The following is a 17,536-nucleotide window of genomic DNA, read 5'->3' as shown; positions in this document are numbered from 1 at the left end:
TTACATACTAACCTATGACTTTATTGTCACATTTTGAATTACATACTAACCTATTACTTTTTTTCACATTTTGGACGACATACTAACCTATGACTTTTTTTCACATTTTGGACGACATACTAACCTATGACTTTTTGTAATATTTTGGACGACATACTTACCTATGACTTTTTGTCACATTTTGGATGACATACTAACCAATGACTTTTTTACACATTTTGGACAACATACTAAAGTAGGACTTTTTTTCACATTTTGGACGACATAATGGACGACATACTAACTCATGACTTTTTTGTCATATTTTGGAGGACATACTAACTCATGACTTTTTTGTCATATTTTGGATGACATAATAAAGTAGGACTTTTTTGTCACATTTTGGACGACATAATAACCTATGACATTTTTTCCAGTTTTGGACGACATAGTAACTCATGACTTTTTTTTCATATTTTGGATGACATAATAACCTATGACTTTTTTGTCAAAGGTTAGTAGAGACCTCTCTTGATGGGTTATAGACTTCTTGACCTTCTCCACTCCCTCTGGTAATCCGCAAGCTGTGGCCAGCAGCAAAGCTACAGTCAGTTCAGCTGTGGCATCAGTCAGCACGTCTGGAGTGTATCCAACACATATGCTACTGATGAAAACACACAGAAGCACAATTTGTAATCACACTATGAAGTATGTGCATTAAAGATTTTTGAGTGACCAGTTTTCTTCTGGCTTCACATACCGTTTTTTGATTTCATCAAGAGCCATGCGGTCAAATCCCACATACATGGTGCTGATTACTATCAGATTTGGCCCTGTGATCAGAGACAGATCAGCTGAGATCAAGTGAGATCTATGCACCATCTCATTTGAAGTATTACAATTGTTTATGATATGCTGGAAGGGAAAATTTAACAGTAACTTATTTGATTAACAATAGTTTTTTCTACTGTTTATGTCATTTACGATCACCTCCTACTACTTCCATTGAAAAAAGTAAAATAATGTAATCTAAATAGACAAAAACACAAGTCTATATTTATATCAACAGAAACAGACACTTGAAAATGTCTATAAATTATACATTAACACTTTCACTTAACACTAATTAGGACTGTAAGATAAAACAAGCTACATTAAGGTTATCTTAAGCTCAACAACTGACCAGTTAAAAATGCAGTATTTGATGCTTGTGGGCTTCTTTTCTCTTGTTTTACCAGTTCTGAGTTAACTGGGTTATAGAATCACAGCATACAGTAGGTATAAATAATCTGTAACATATAGGGGTGCAAGAAGATATCGATACACTTCCATTTCTCTCACTCTACAAAGAAAACAATATATTTTTTATGAATATAAAAAAAAAATATTTTTTACTATGAGATTTTTCCTTAGCGGCACAATAACCACGCCTGCACTCACCACCAACACCGGAGACCCGCAGGGTTGTGTTCTGAGCCCTTTCCTTTACACAGTGTACAAAAAATGACTGCACAAACCCCTCACCCACCACCATATTCCTCAAATATGCAGATGACACAGCCATTCTTGGCCTCCTCACAGAGACAAACTCAATTCAGGAATATCACAACTCAGTTTCTTCATCCGGAATGAAGCAGTAGAGACAGTAGACCATTTCAGATACCTTGGATTCACAATTGATACAAAATTTACTTTTGATCATCACACAGCAGATATCCATGAAAAAGGCAATCCGACTTTCAGCAATACTAGTGGTGGGCAAGTGAAGCCTTATGAAGCACTGAGGCTTAAAATTGTGTCGAAAATGATCCAAAGCTTTAACGCTTCAGTGACGGTGACATCTGGTGGACAACTGAAGCCATAGCAACCTCCCAAGAGCACGACTAAAGCACTGACAACGTTTCAATCCCACATCAGCAATAAGAGTTTAGGAAAGACTGTGTGGTCATTCAAGTGTTTTGTTCATTCATACTTGTCCATACTGTAAAACACCCCAGATTAAGCCAAATAATAAATCTAAATGATATGAAGGGTTTAATGTTGGTTAAGGGTTTAATTAAAGTGTTAAGCTTTATTTAGAAACTGCACTAAATACACAAAATGGGAAAGGGGGCCACTGAGCCTCAAGCATGGTAGGGGGGCAGTCAAGTGGAAGAAAACACTTTCAGTAGAGGCAGGCAATAAGAGCTTTAAATTCACAATAATACATCATGACACAACAACATGTGTGACAGTATTTTAAGGAATTTCAAAATAGAAGTGTTTGTTTTGATGTGGAACACTATATGATGAAAACAATGCAAAGGCTTCCGTCTTTATTATTATTATTATTATTATTATTATTATTAATCTTCTTTTTAAGTCCAATTAAAATTATATTTTAAAAAAAAAGCAAGATGATAATCTAATCAAACCTGTCGCCAATCACATGACAACTCCATCCATTTAATGTAGACATAACCAACATGACCTGTCCATTTTCAAACTGAGCATTAGAATGAGGAGGAAAATTGATTTATGGGTGATTTATGTTGTTGTTGCCAGGCCGGGCTGGTCTGAATATTTCAGAAACTGCTGAAACCATCTCTAGGGTTTAGAGAGTATGGTCCAAAAAAAGAGAAAATATCCAGTCAACTGCAGTTCTCTCAGCAAAAATGCTGTGTTGATGCCAGAGGTCATTAATGAACATTCATGGTTAACAATAATATTTATAGTTTAGCATTACAAATATAATTTCAGTTAAAGAGCTTCTACATACTAGTGCATTAACCATTGCAGAAACATACAAATGATTACCAATGCTGAGACAAGAATAACCAGTGCTGTTAATTTAAGGCCGCTGTGGCTTTAGTTGGAGGTCTATAATAATAAATACTCTTAATACTCACGTTAAACTCTGTGTGATAAGAGACGTTAAAGGACCGGATGTTACGTTGATTTCATCTTCTACGTCCCCTGCCCTGCCCCGCCCCCTCCGCCTCCGCTGAGAAATGGCCGCATCGCTGTAGTGGGTGAAGTCCGCTCTACTGACTAACCGAGAAGCTGACGATTCAAACAGACAATCAGTTGCTGAAGCAGGAAGTCGGAGTTGGGCGTCTCTGTGGGAAAGGTGAGATGTTTGTCTTCTCTACTCATTTGAGTCTTATTCGTCACAGTTGTCTTGGATGCCGCAGCAGCAGCAGCAGCAGCAGCAGTTAATTATGTTAGTTAATGTTGTCGTCATGTGTTTGCTCGGACTTGTTGTTCGTGGGTCAGTCTGGTCACACCTCAGCGCTGTCACTACTCGCTTGTTGTCACAGTGCATTGCCTGAATGCAACAAGCTCCAGTCACTCCTATCCTAAGATATGCTGCCATATAAGGCAGGCATTACCACATCACTTGTGTTAAAGGCATAGTTTTTGTTTTGTTTTCGAAGTCTATAAGGTATAAGGTACTTATACAGAGTCAGTTATTAGTGGATTTCCATCATCCTGTTTTCAAGTGCAAGTTTTTATTTGCGCTGAATGAAAAAACTGAAATTTAAAAGTAAGCTTGAAATGTCTTATATAAATGTTTTTATGCTGAGCTAGGCGAAAAATTGCAGTATTGATTAAAGTTCAATGTGATAGCGAACTGCAGTGGAACCAATTCCATAATTGATGGATGACATTTAGGAAACCTTCCTCTATTTAAGTCATGGAATTCTGTTTGATCATGTTTGGTGCACCAAAATGCGCATTTTCTTCAACTGCATTTTTTAGAAATCTGGGTTTAAATGTGTGATACATTTGAATGGAAACCAGGCTAGTGTTAAATATAGTAGTTGAGCATGCTGTTTAGCACCTTTGTGGAGGGAGATGAAAGAACTGGAACACAAGTTACATTTTTCATTTCCAAGTGACACATACGGCATTTAAAACGTAAGTGCATAACATTTAGATATCAACGAATGTCTGTTTGAGTCAAACCATTGTGAACTGAGTTTACACAATGCCGATTAAGTCTATCAACTCCACATGACTCTCTATGTGTTTCTCAGTAAAGCTGTGTTAAGATCTCGTTGCTCAGCAACATTCCCACTCTGTACACAGGAAGTGATTCTTATTATGTCAAGACAGATGGAGGTGGCAGTAACATTGCGTTAGTGAGACGAGACAAAGTGCAAACAGGTTGTTATATGACTGAAAACACTGTCCCTGCTTAAAAGAGCAGGTTTTTAGATGGATGATGTAGTGTTGAAATAATGTGACATCCTTTCTGCAGAATAATAACATCAGCAACAAGAAAAAAAAATCACCAAAAGTTACGTACTGCAACTTTTATCAACATCTTGACATTCCTTGAGCCTTGACCTAGACCCCCATCATGTGAGTCATTGAGGTCACATGAGTCACGGTATGAATGGGTGAATGGCTGCATTTGGAGGAATCTCATACTGATTTGTTAGTGCTTGTAAAGTGATGTCATCTGATGGTTATTCCAACTCAATGAAGATGGTCGTCCTCACACACTCTTTATGCCTTTGATGCCGTGCCTAAATGCCTGGATATAATCATGTCTAAATATTCATTTTGTCATTTCAGACTCAAAGAAATACCAGCATTTACCCCACCCACCGCACACTGTCGACTGAGGAACCTGCAGAGCCTGTCTGAGCTTGTCAGTAGCCGCAGCTTTAGTGGAGGATTGGTGCGATGGCTTTGTTGACCCTGCACAGGAATCCATCTCTCTCCACTGGTCCAGTGAGTTCTTTCATACTCATGCCTTGTTTGTACAAAGACCTGCTGGGCATTTTGCATCATACACAGAATAAATGCAGGCTTCCCGTTGTGGCACTTCAAAAAATATGTGAAAAATAATTCACTATGACTGTATGCCTGCAAGCTACACAGCATTTTTCACATATTTGTCTCTCACATGATATATTACGTTTAAGATTATCCACGAACAACTTATTGTGCGATTGTTTTTTTTTTTATCATTCATGAATGTGTACTTTGTGGATATCACCACTGTATTTGCCTGACTGATAAAATGAGGCTGTTGGATGTAATTGATCTATCAGGCATACAGGGAAAATTGATTACCTCGACGATTACAGCAATTACTGTGAGTGATTGAATCACTGTCTGTCTAAATCTTAACTGTTACTGCCACAGTTTAAAACATACACATAATCATAAAAACCCTGTGTCATCAGCCTCTGTCTGTAACATTATCTCTTCTCGTGTATATCATCATCAATAAAATCATAGATGACCTGACTGTGGGTCCATGTTTGCCCCCCCCCCCCCCCCCCACATTTTTTTTGCATATTTTCTCACATGATCTAATCACTCTACTTTCTTAACTTGTGCTCTCCCCCTTTTTTCTTCTTCAAACTCTCATCATTCTTTTCCTGGCTCCAGCCCACTTCTCCTCTTACATTTCAGTTTATTTTCTTGAATCTGTCTGGACTTGTCGGTTGAGTAACAGGTAAAGATACTGTCTCCTTAAAGCCTCCATACGGCTGCTACTTCTCTCTTGTTCGTTCCTCTTCCCCTTCTTGTATTGCACTTCTACTTTATTTTTTACTCTCTCCTTCTATAGTTTCATTGCTAGTCTTTGCCCAACCCTCACACTTAGTGTCCTCTTCCCTCTACTCACATATCACTCTGTGTCTGTCTTCCTCTGCACCTTATCTGTGTTGAACCACATTTCGCCCAAGAAAAAGAATGAACATTTTTTTCCCGGTCATTTGTGTCGCCTCTTTGAAACAGAAAAAACATCACATGCTGTGACTAACACTAACTCTTTGTGAAGAGTGTGTTAACACACCAGTCTTCATCTCATTAGAAATGTGGGAGTATTAGAAAAAGTGTGCTGCTATTAACTACTAGTGTATTACATATACAACCCAAGAATCTGCATACTAATCTCTTGGGGATGTTTATATGTAATCTCTATATAGAAAAGACCATTCAAAATTTGGTTTGTATAAAATCCAACGTCACACACAAAAGTAAAAAATATATAATTTTCCTTCCTCTTAATGAGCCTGTTTTCTGTGTGTCTGTGTGTTTTTTTTAAAGGATGAAAGCCTCCAAAGAAGAGGGAGACTTCAGAAAAGGTTTATATATGCTATAGAGCCATGTCCTCTCTGAACTGACATTTAATTTCACTCATAACAGAACGATAACCGGCCACTTAAAGACAAACTAACGAATGTCTGTCTGCATCCAGGGAGAGCTTTGCCCTCGTGAAGGGGGCGGTGCTTCTGCTGGAAGAAGGCGAGGAAGTAGACGGCCATGATGAGACCCCTCCCTCTCCATCTTCCCCAGTGGAGCATAGCGGTGGAGCTTCAGAAACCCGACACAGACATCTGCATGCCATGATTGAGCAGCTCAGGCCAGAAGATACCATCCAGCTGGTAAGGACTGGTGTTGTTCTGAAGCTGCACATCAGATCATTAAATCTCAATATGTGTTGAGATACATACATATGCAGACATACAACTGTAATAACAGTAACAGTTATAACTGGAAGTTGGAAGGTGTAAGATCATATTACTAAAACGTCCAAAAGGATTAAGTGAACTTAATTTGAGAGGGTGTGATATTGTTTCCCTGAGTCAGCTGCACTGAAAGATTAATCAGTTTTTGTTAAATTAGAATTTACTTTCAAAATAAAAGATATTGTGACGTAATCTGACAGTTGACAAATCAACAAACACCAATAAAAAAATCACATCTCATGAAGAGACATTTATCCAACATTATCATCTAAATGGGCATTAGAAACAACACATTAAGCAGTTTGAAACAATATTTTCTTCAGATAATGAGCTAAAAAATAACATACATGTAGGTAGATTGTAGCCAGTATTTGGATTTCCCTCAAACCATTACACTCACTTCCCTGTTGTGACTTTTCCAGTAAGGCCAAGGAAAATAGTGCAATCAGCCAAATTGATTAAGATTAGATACCATGAGAAGAAACCATGAGAAGAAACTGCACGTGTTGCACAGAGAAAACATTGATTTTGAGCATCAGTTGCTTGTTGCCTCTCTTTTTCTGTCTCAAACATCCTCTGCACCCTCATATACAGGCAGTGCAGTTGGAGTCCATCAACCCTGCTAGAGTTCGGTACCTGATTGTCGTTTCCACCCTTGGCAGCAAACATGAGAGCATCCTGCTGGGCATAGATTTCCCCAACTTAGACAGGTGTGTGTAACCACCGTGCCGGTCAGGTTAACAAAGTCTTGTTCAGCTAGACTTTAAACTTCAATTTGTGTTCCTCACCACTTCTTTGCAGTGATCAGTGCACCATCGGCTTGGTTTTGCCGGTATGGAGCGACACACAGGTTTATCTGGATGGAGATGGGTAAGAAATATTTAAAAGAAACATTAGTTTCTCTTAAAACAGTTGTACACACAAGATGTGTGGGAGGATTAAAGCAAAAACAGCAAAATACATGATAAATGCATTTCAGAGGCTGCAGCACAGACGGTGCTGCTTGATATCTTGGATTCTGGCCAATGATAATAAGAATGAGTCATGATACTAATTATGGAGTTGAGTCATTTTCCATAAATTACAGCTGATCATATCCTCACTCAGACTGTTCTCATGCGTTTTTTGGAAAGGAAAGCATGGTGAATATAGGCCAGTGAGACTTTCACTGCTGGAAACGCTGGTAATTACACTTCAATGCAACCAGTGAGTTTCTCAGAATGTTCAGCCATCAGTGCCCAGAGCAGAGTGTAGAGAACGTTGTGAAACTTAAAGTGCACAGATCTAAAAAACAGTTTATCCACTGCCATGCTCATCTCGTCACCTACACCTACAACTGTGCTAATTTTCTTCACAAGAACAGACATTGCACTGAATAAGTGAATAATTATATCATTAGATTCTAAAAATAACTCAATGTTGGACTGTTACTATTAGTCTGCCTTGCAGCAATGCTTATAATGCTTCTCATCACTGTGACTTCCTCTTTTCTCTCTCCCTCTCTCTTCCTGACTTAATTATTGCAGCTCATGTTGATGACTTTATCTCCACAGTGGTTTTAGTGTGACCTCAGCAGAGGTGACCAGGATTTTTAAGCCCGTCTCCATGCAGACCATGTGGTGCGTAATAGCTGACAAACATTCATTAATGTCCTTTTTATATAGCATCCAGAATATCACCTTGTACTTAAACAAGACCATAACACTTTTTTGTCCCCCTCCACTGATGACCTAAGGTCAGTGCTGCAGGCGTTGCACGGCTGTTGTGAGCGGGCGGTCAAGGCAGCAGTGATCCCAGGCTGTGGTCTGGATTGGGCCCAGCACTACTACAATCACGTCGAGTCAGATCGCTTCTGCCTCAATGAATGGGAGGTCATGGACGACTTGCACTCGGTCCGCAAGGACTGTATTGGACAGAGGTAAGAATCTGTCCTGTTTTACATTTCATCTCAGCCTCTTATTTCTCTGGGAAGTGGCTGAGGTGAAACTCACACTGTCACAAACATATATACATACAGTTAAACTAACAAACTAAAAAGAGTATTATATGTTGTACGGTATATATGGAAAGTTAAAGGTCCATCACTCTAAATGTGTCACAGAACTTTGGTGGCCTTCACACACAAGAAAGAATGTTGTTCTTTTTCGTTTGCATAGTAAACTTCCATTTAAAGACGCGAATCGCTTGTTTGCATATAAAAAAGGCTTATTCTAAGGCTATGAAAACCAAAAACAAACGTAAAATCAGCTGTGTTACATTCTGTGTTGAAATGAAAAATGTTATTTATTGTTTTCTTTGTGGGAAGGTCGGAAGACAGACTCACCAAGGAGGCGCTGATCAAAGAGCACCTGAGAGACATTATGAGGACTGAGGATCTGGACAACATCACATCTAAAATGGTGAGACATGAGCACATGAGGTCGAAGAACTCCTAGAGCAAAATCTGTGCACACCTGAATTAACTGATCTCTCCTCTGCTCTCCTGTAGGTGAAGACTTCCCTAGAGTCCAGAGTAGGCTTTGATATGAGACCTTTCAAGGAATACATTGACAATGAGATCCTGGTCACTATGGCTCAGATGGACAAACCCTCTAAAATATTTGACTATCTTTACCTGGTGAGTGACTGCTCGGCTTCCAAGATAGCAGCGTTTAATTAAAAGTTCATCATGTGAAGTCTTTGCTTTGTCTTGGTCAGTAAACTGAAGGAAGTGTGCTTTCAGTTTTCACCAGGGCGTTGTGCGTGACTGTGACTTCCCCTTTGCGAGTCATGTGTTGACAGCAATAGGGAAGACGGCTGTGAAGGCCCTTTGCTTTTCTTCCTCTGTGGCCTCAGTTGAAAGTCTCCTTTTATCTGGTTTCAGGGTTCTGAGTGGAACGCGGCCAACTTTGAGGAGCTGCAGAAAAACAAGTCAGTGTTTTCACCTTCAACGTTTCCGTAGCTCTGTGCGCTCTTGCTGTTGTCTTCGGTTTCCATTCTCTCATCACACGAGAGAGTCCCTGCCGAGGCTCTAGGTTTAAGTGTCTCTGTGTGTTTTTCAGTGTCGGCTACATTTTGAATGTGACCAGAGAGATCGACAACTTTTTCCCCGAGTCTTTCACTTACATGAACATCAGAGTGCACGATGTTGAAGCCACTGACCTGCTCTGCCACTGGCCAGACACGTACAACTTCATCAGCAAGGCAAGGTAGTCCTGACGCCACACACATTACAAAAGTACTTGAATCCAAACTTGTGAAAAGGCATCGCCCAATCTTTTGCAACCATCAGCTGTAGAAACTGTCACATTTATATGTGGTAAATGCAGAAAATAGCTGTCCTTCACAACCTCCTGTTTGTTACCCAGAGAAACATACTTACATTTCCACTCAGTTACATTATGCAAACTATCTTCAGTGTTGTTTCCTTGTGTCACTGGGTGTTTTGGGTCCTGCAACAGACAGCCCCGTCCAGGCGAACTGCCTGGTTCCAAGTGGCATCAACTTCTTCACAAAGCTTTCTCTGCTGCCTTATTCAGGAAATGGCCGGCAAATCCCTGACTGCCCACCCCCACTGGCATACACCTCGTCATCTACCCCTTGCTCTGACAGCCCTCTACCAGCTCGTTATATTTCTCCCTCTTCCTTTCTTGAGCCTCCTCCATCCTCTCCGCCCAGGGCACCATTAGCTCTAACAGTGTCAGCTGCCTTGTAGCCTCTGAGACTTAGGGTATCAGGTCACAGTGTGGTCTGGATGATGTGTAATGGTATCTTCTGTTGCCTCTCCAAGTCGACAGTCATCACCCAGTCTTTGGTCATGGAGAGCAAACCACCAGAGCCTCTGGCCCCTCCTGGATAAAGTGTACCAAAAAAAAATTATATTTACAATAGAAATAACAAAGCAATAACATACAAGCACACTACAATAATATAAATGCACTTGACATAGTACAAAACGTGTGCACACGTCGTGAGGGGCTCCTAAAAGAGATTAATGGTAATAGTGAAAGGATGTTAAAGGAAGCCACAAGCCATGTCTTGACTGCATCATCCAAACAAAGTGTAATACGAACAGTTGTTTACATTCACTGGAAACATTTCTAATACTTCAATGCCGCCACTTTCTAATCAGCATGTCGCTTCTTAACTGCTAGGTTTTTTGGAAATGCATGTGATGCTGGTAAACACTGCGACATTCACTGTCCTTTTCCATTTGATTCCAATCACTACCCTTTTAGTGTTTGTCAGGCAGAAGCTCTAAACCACTGAGGGAGCTTCTCTTGATTTGTGTGTTGCAGGAAGAGTGGACAGGCAGTGTTGGTGCACTGTAAGATGGGCATTTCCCGCTCTTCATCCACGGTGATGGCCTATGCCATGAAGCAGCAGCGTTGGTCGTTGGATGTGGCGATGGCCTACGTTAGGGATTGCCGGCCCATTGTGAAGCCCAATGAAGGTTTCATGAAGCAGCTTCAGACCTACAATGGCATCCTCAATGCAAGGTCAGACATGATGGTGTTAGGCATGAAAATGCCAGACAGTTTTAAAATATTTTCTTTCGATGTCACTGCTTCTTCTCGCATCAATTCACCTGTGGATTGTGCCATCTGGCCATTCATCATTTCAGTCAGCAGCGTCACAACACGCTCTGGAGGAGAAAGTCAAGAGACCAGAGACAGAAGTCTGTGCGCAAAGAGGAGGAAGGAGAGGAGGATGAGGAGGAGGAAGAAGAGGAGGAGGAGGAGGAGGAGGATCTTGAAGAGGAGGAAGAGAGCTCAGAGGAAAAAGATGAACTAGAGGTAATTAGTCACAACAACACGTTCATAGCATTTCAAATCCCACTGATTTGTTTTTTTTATCTTCATGGCTTCAGCTCTTAAACATTCTCAAACGCACACAGGTGTTTGAAAAACCTGCCTCCGTGTCTGACACCAGCAAGGAGCCTGTGCAGACAGCACCACCTGCTGTTGGTCCCATTATAAGTGTGAATGAACCAGAAAAGGTGTGTTTGCTGCCCCCCACATTGAATGTACATCCTGCCACTCCACTGTAACCATCAGTTCTTCAATTATCATTATTATTTTTTTTAAATCTCTGCTTCATCCCCAGGTCACTCCCAGTGTTAATCGCAGCGGCAGGATGAACCTCCTATCCTTCATGCAGTCCATCAGTGAACTGGATGATGATGATAAGGGTCATGAGCAGGTAAATGAAGTAGCATGTTGAGAAACAAGTGACCTTAAAGATATAACATGTAATATTTCTGTGTTTTCTAGTGTTTTGTTTTATCAGTATATGAGAATTAAGTAGTACAAACATAATTAAAGAGACAGTAAATTCTTTGTAATAGATAGAAGTAATAGAAATTTCATCTGTGTTCATCTGTCAGCTTCTGGGGAAGTTGGGAGTCGCCAGAGACACCAATGTATAATGTTATCACGATATTTAAGTCACAATACGATATTATCACGATATTGCGATATATCTGATATGCTGAGTATTTGCGAAATCATTGATTGAGATATACTTGCACAACAGCTCTAGTGACAGTGAGCACTTGGCACCATCTAGTGGACTGAAACATCAATTGATATTTTTCATGCAAAAAGATGAATGTTTATTTGTAACATTAGGTATCAGTTAATTTGGTGTCTCAAAAGCAATATATTGCCACACAAAATGTTGCAATATTTCACTGTATCAATTTTTCTCCCCCAAGGAAAACAATCAATCAAACAAGTTCAAATCAGATAATATTTCTCATTTCAAAGGAATACTGAATCATCAATAATGCGGCTTATTAATTCCATTCAATTATGTCAAGCACATAATTAACCCGCTCATCATGTGGCTCTGTTGTCAGTACATTTCCAGCTATATTTTAAAGCTGTGATAGGGTGGGTACTCTGGGAATGTGCTGGCTTGATAGCACTTTGAGGAAAGGGGCACCGATCAGAGAGCAGGAAAAAGAGAGGTTCCTTAACGTTCTTTAATAATCAATTGTTGGAGTTACAGGTGGGTCAGTGGACATGTATGGGTGTATGTGTGGTCCTAAAGTAAATGAAAAATAATGATATATTGTAATATCCAGTCATCATAATCTACTAATAACATTAACGGCATATGATTATTAATCTTAAATAATCACCAAAAATATACAAATTAAGTTAGACTTAAACATCCTGGGTTAATCACTAGTTTAACTGGCTTGAACAGCATTCCAATAACTCAAAATACATCATCCCAGAGTAACTTGTCAAAACACAGTATTTTATGGTCAATGTCGCCATCTAGCGGACAAAATAAATCACTGCAGTACTCTAGACGACCAGATGGCATTTTACCGCGAGCGAAAACAAACATGCATTTCTGGATCAACATAGTTAAACTAGCGAAAATACAACAGCCAAACAGCAAGAAAACAAGAGCACTGACTTATGGCGACAGTATTCACTGTCCAACAAGGCAGGTAAACTCACGTTTCTGCATGAACGCACACGGCTGGTATCCACCACAGTTTCATCACACCTCGGAATCAACGTACCTTGTTGTTAAGAGGATATGACGTAACGTAGGTATGGAAAGCATACTAGGACAAACTAAAACGTAACTCAAAGGTGTAAATGTGCTAGATAACAGGTACCAGTAGACTTTCCTACAAAAGCTGTAGTGTGTAGTCTTTAAATATAAACAAATGTCAGCTCCACACAACTCTCTCAGCATAGCAGTGTTTTGTTTTCATGTCCCCATGCAACATTCCCACACTGCACACAGATAGCAAAGCTAGCAGTTTCTTTTGAGCAACAGAAGTTACACATTGGCGCTTTAACTACTGTCACTTAATTACTCTTTTCAAAGCTTCCTGCCAGTCCAAGGCGCTCTCCAAGACAGCGGAAGCGAAGCCATGGCCGTCGAGGTCTGACTCACCAGAACGCATGTGTCGATGTTTCACCAGAACCACGCAGCCTAGCAGATGCTGGGCAGAGTAAACCCTAACGTGATCAAAGACATGGTGGAGCAAGGAGAGGGTCCTGGGAAGGTGGCAAAGTTGAGGACAAACATGGTGGTGTTCAGATTCTTGAACACAAATCCTGCCACATCTGCTATTTTAGATGTTGGAAGATGTAATTTATGTTTTGAAGGTAATTTTAATTGCATGAAAATGCAATATCGCTACACCAGTGAAAGCCAGAATAACTCATTGATACTTGTATTATTAAAATGTTCTATTACACAGAGACTTACCAGTCTCTCTGTCCATGTAACCACCCTTGCCACCTTTCCTTCTCCAGCTCTTGTTACCACTCCAGAGATATCTATGCAATTAGAGTTCTCGTTTACTGTTCTCTATAAATTAAACTGCCAGTCTAAGGTAGGTTTTCAATGTTCTGCATTTTCTCTCTTTTATCTGAAGGTTATTTTACAGATGTGCATTGCTCACAGAATGGAGGATTTTACTGTGTCTAAGATGTGCATTACAGACCAAGTCAGGGCCAGTTTTATGGCACAAGCCTGTTTGCCAAACTGTGTTCCAGTGTGCCAATGAATATGCAGAATATTTCAATGAAAATATTTATCATATCACCATTTCACCAATTTCACTTTGTGAATTGTATTTTAACACCAGAACTGTGCGAGTGCCTCCAACCTGAGAATGAACTACAAATCCATTGCTGGTGTCTTGAATGATTTTACCGTGTTGTGGCTCAACATTATATACACCCTGTTGTATTTCTCACCTGGTGTGATTGCAGTATAAATGTGATCTCCTGAAGTTAAGCATATGTATGCATTAAAACTTTTCTATACACCCACAGATAGTGTATATATATATGTATATACATACTGTATCAACACAACTGCTGAATTAGATGTGTATTATTTGCTTTACAGCAGCTTGAGAGCAAATTGTTCATTATTTAAATGAACATTTAATACACAAATTATCAATATATTGTTTTCAAATTTCTGATCGCGAGATGCTGATGTGGAAGATTTCATGCTGGTATGACAACAGCGTACATAGCAGTTACCCTGCATGCTCAGTTGGGGGGGGGGGGAAGCAGAAACCATGCACTTTAAAATACCATAACACACACTGTTCCCACTGCTGAGCCAACATCATGCTGTGCTATGATCAAATTGTTGTTTTTTTTATTTAAGTCCACATCTCTATGCATTGTTGCTTTAATCTCACAACTTTCTGCACCTCACTCTTGTTTACAACAAAAACTATGAGTGAAAAATAATAAAAATATCAAACCACCCACCCCTTTGTTTCTTGATTGAACAACACATCAGAGGACAAATGCCTTTGTTCAGAAACACTTTATATGCAAGGAAAAACAACCTTGTGCTAGCCATGATAATATCAGATATAGTTGTAATGCACAACAGAGCAGAGATTAAGGGTTATGCTATTTCTTTTGTACAAAAACAGATGAAAACTTAATTTAGGTGCCCACATATTTCCTTCTGGGTTCACTGAGTGTGATTCCTCCTTCTTTCATTGCTGCTCTGAATTTCTGAACCTGTGAAAGACCAAAAAAAAAATCAGTAAAAGCGGGCACATTCGGGGCTGGGGGGGTGGTCAATTGATGCTTATGTACTCACAGCATCACTGCGGAACGTCCATGGAATGGCCCTGTACACCATCCTCGTGATTCCAGCCTGTTGACATCGCTGTGCCAGCACCTCGCCCACAGCTTGACACGCTGCCACACACCTCGTGGAAGCAAGCTCCTTCTTCAGCGCCCACTCTGTGGTCGAGCAGGTCAGCACAGGGTTAGAAGAGCTGCTGGAGAACACCTGTGCCGTCACGTGATGCTGGGTGCGAGAAAACACCAACCTGAATCACAATAAACATGGTTAGAAAGGAGAGAGAAAAAAAGATAAGACTACTTTTCCAATATTAGTATATACAGTACATCTCTGTAGTAAACATGTCATTACAGAGTCACTACTCAAAAACTGTTTCATACTAAAACCTGTTCTGTTGTGGTGCAGTATAAGAATAGAAGAAATGCAACACACTGTTAAAAATGTTCATGTATATTTTAGCTTTAGGAGGCCAAGCTACATATTCAAATACACAGAAATGTGCAGAGTTCATTTTATGAAGCAAGCTGGGAGTGACTGTGAGGAGTCCAAGATTCAAACACTACTGAACGAAGTACTTCCTAGACTACCTGCATGAATAATATGAAGTACTTTTACTGTGTACCTTTTGAGTAATCCTCTGTCAAAATCCTTAACAGAGGACAAGGTTAAGTCTATTTCGCCCTACTTTGACATGGAATAAAAAACGTATTTTTCATAAGTAGTCCAAGATTCATATACCACTGAACTTAGTACTTCCTAGACAACCTGCATGAATAATATGAAATACTTTTACTGTGTACTTTTTGAGTAATCCTGCCAAAACCTTAACAGAGGACAAGATGTATGAATCTTGGACAACTTAAAATAAGCAAATAAGCTTTTTATTCCATGTCAAAGTAGGGCGAAATACACTTAATTAAGGATTTTGACACACACCGACCTGTGGTAAAATTCCCTGTGGGGCCAATTCGTCTTCCACCCCCGGTCCTTCACAGCCAGAGCCATCTGCTCCAGGTTCCGAGGGTTTCTGTTGACAAAGGTCGGGTTCACGGCTTCGTTTTCATCCGCGCTGGGCTCCGGTTGACAGGCCGCATGACTCAGACAGCGAGCTTAAAGGAGACGGACAGAAAAAGCCAACGCCGTGGATTAGTTTATGTGAGTTCACACATACAACTGAACTATATTTACAGAGGGTACAGGGTTTACAGAGCTATTTAGTCTTCATATATAATAGAGCTGAACAATTAGAGTTAAATGAGAGCGTACGTCTGAGCAAGCTGTGATGTAAATGACCTACTGAACGTACCTGTCTGGTTCGCAGCGATGCCACATCGGTGAATGCGGGTTAAAAACAGTCGAACGCTGCGATTAAACTCACTCAGAGCCATTTCCTCCTCACTTGAGTTTGCCTCATAAACTAACACAAAGGTTCAGTCAGTTCGCCAGCATCAGGTAAAACAAATAAACACGAATAATTTGTTAACAACTCAGCGTGACACGAACAGCGCCATCTTTGACATTCGCACAACATCCGGTCCACTCGGTGCCACTGTAGAAGTAGCACTGATAGAAACCACTGGCAACAACCCTCAACATTTTTTAGGTTCCGCTTCCGTGTCTTCTTTTTTTTTTAACAACTTTATTCAAATACGGTTACATTACAGAAGTGAAGAAAGAAACATATTACATTAGTGAACAAACAGAGCAAAAACAGGAGAAATAAAACTTTGCCAGGGTAGCTGATGAGTTATTAAAAAGAGAAAGAAAAGGAGGACCAAACATTGACAGTCTTAATTGCTTTTTTGTTGTTAGAGCCAGAAATCAAAGAAATATAATGTACAACTTCATGGGTAAAAGGGACAAAATTCGTTTTTTTACCACTGAATTTACATTTATGGATATGGAATTTTGCCAATAGAACCAATAAGTTTATAACAAAGTACACATTCTCTCTATTTTGAGTTCTATAAAAGCAAAATACCACATTCTCCCATAATAAAATAAAGTCTTTATAAATATTGTCACCGCTTCCGTGTCTTCGTCATGAATAATAATTGCATATCTTGACATTTCCGGTAAAGCATAACCTATGGAAGCCCGTTTCCGCCACATGTAAAGAAGAGAATGCATACCCAAGATATATTTATGAGATGTTAAGTCATAGTTATGAGATACTAAGTTATAATTAGGATATACTAAGCCATATTTATGACGTATTCATAATACTGAGATGCTGAGTCATAACTAGTGTCTCATATCATAATTTTGACTTACTATTCAATCATTATGACTTACTTATATTTTATACCAATCAAATCAAATATTTGTATAGCCTGAATCAAGGCACTTTAACATACCAAAGTCAATCATTTACTCATGTACTTTTGTGTTTGTAGGAAATATTGAACCATACTTGAAGCATATTTCTGCATTATTCAAAAAATATTTGATCAAAATATCATATACAGCACAACATGGTTTAATTTAGCTCCACCTACAGTACCAAT

The 17,536-nt window shown here is 39.7% G+C and overlaps 2 protein-coding genes and 1 long non-coding RNA gene across 4 annotated transcripts; 1 reads left to right on the top strand and 2 right to left on the bottom strand.

Annotated features, from left to right (window-relative positions):
- Positions 1-2,948: 2,948 nt before the first annotated feature.
- Positions 2,949-14,697, top strand: si:ch211-203d1.3 (protein phosphatase Slingshot homolog 3). 2 transcript variants are annotated; one of them, XM_058649933.1, is made up of 17 exons: positions 2,949-3,088; positions 4,543-4,701; positions 6,031-6,068; positions 6,182-6,368; positions 7,047-7,162; positions 7,254-7,322; positions 8,006-8,071; positions 8,188-8,370; positions 8,758-8,851; positions 8,941-9,069; positions 9,316-9,362; positions 9,494-9,640; positions 10,730-10,930; positions 11,056-11,227; positions 11,329-11,430; positions 11,538-11,633; positions 13,287-14,697. In XM_058649933.1, exons 2-17 carry the CDS (start codon positions 4,654-4,656, stop codon positions 13,422-13,424), a joined length of 1,833 nt encoding a protein of 610 aa, XP_058505916.1. In that variant the 5' UTR covers positions 2,949-3,088; positions 4,543-4,653; the 3' UTR covers positions 13,425-14,697. The 2 variants fall into 2 exon arrangements, with proteins under 2 accessions (XP_058505916.1, XP_058505915.1); XM_058649932.1 differs by having other exon boundaries at positions 11,302-11,430.
- LOC131472595 (uncharacterized) lies at positions 8,710-12,968 on the bottom strand. The gene is made up of 2 exons (XR_009242106.1): positions 12,908-12,968; positions 8,710-10,282 (listed from the first exon to the last, which is right to left on the bottom strand). It is a non-coding gene; the product is annotated as an uncharacterized LOC131472595 (long non-coding RNA).
- Positions 14,698-14,741: 44 nt separating the features above from the next.
- Positions 14,742-16,569, bottom strand: mrpl18 (mitochondrial ribosomal protein L18). The gene is made up of 4 exons (XM_058649934.1): positions 16,336-16,569; positions 15,970-16,138; positions 15,042-15,276; positions 14,742-14,959 (listed from the first exon to the last, which is right to left on the bottom strand). Exons 1-4 carry the CDS (start codon positions 16,415-16,417, stop codon positions 14,882-14,884), a joined length of 564 nt encoding a protein of 187 aa, XP_058505917.1. The 5' UTR covers positions 16,418-16,569; the 3' UTR covers positions 14,742-14,881.
- Positions 16,570-17,536: the final 967 nt, after the last annotated feature.

Source organism: Solea solea, chromosome 14 (genome assembly GCF_958295425.1).
Source record: "Solea solea chromosome 14, fSolSol10.1, whole genome shotgun sequence".
Classification (NCBI taxonomy): Eukaryota; Metazoa; Chordata; class Actinopteri; order Pleuronectiformes; family Soleidae; genus Solea; species Solea solea.
The sequence above is the reverse complement of the archived record's forward strand: the minus strand, read 5'-3'. Positions and strand labels throughout refer to the sequence as shown.